Raw genomic sequence first — 287 nt, forward strand, 5'->3', positions numbered from 1 at the left:
GCGGGCGGGGGGCGGGCGGCGGCGGCGCGGAGCGGAGCGGGGCGCTAGCCCCGGGCGGCGGCGGCGGCGGCGGACCGGCGGGCGGTGCGGGGCAGGGGATGCTCCCCGAGCCCAAGTATGACCGGTTCCGCGACGAGCCGCTGAGGGCCGCCCCCATGCCGGCCCCGGTGCCGGTGCCGGTGCCGGCTCCCGCCCCGGGGCTGGCGCAGCCGTGCCCGGCGGCGGGCGAGGAGCCGGAGGCCGGCACCACGTTCTGCATGCTGCTGCCCAGGATGCCCCAGTGGAAG

At 82.2% G+C, this 287-nt stretch overlaps 1 protein-coding gene across 1 annotated transcript in view; it reads left to right on the top strand.

Moving 5' to 3' along the window:
- The first annotated feature begins 6 nt into the window (after positions 1-6).
- The window catches only part of SHC2 (SHC adaptor protein 2), a 5,476-nt gene continuing 5,195 nt past the window's right edge, over positions 7-287 (top strand). Inside the window, exon 1 of the mRNA XM_035313110.1 lies at positions 7-287. Coding sequence (XP_035169001.1) covers positions 99-287 — 189 coding nt within the window. The 5' untranslated portion in view covers positions 7-98.

This window comes from Oxyura jamaicensis (assembly GCF_011077185.1).
Source record: "Oxyura jamaicensis isolate SHBP4307 breed ruddy duck chromosome 28 unlocalized genomic scaffold, BPBGC_Ojam_1.0 oxy28_random_OJ126, whole genome shotgun sequence".
In the NCBI taxonomy this organism is placed as follows: Eukaryota; Metazoa; Chordata; class Aves; order Anseriformes; family Anatidae; genus Oxyura; species Oxyura jamaicensis.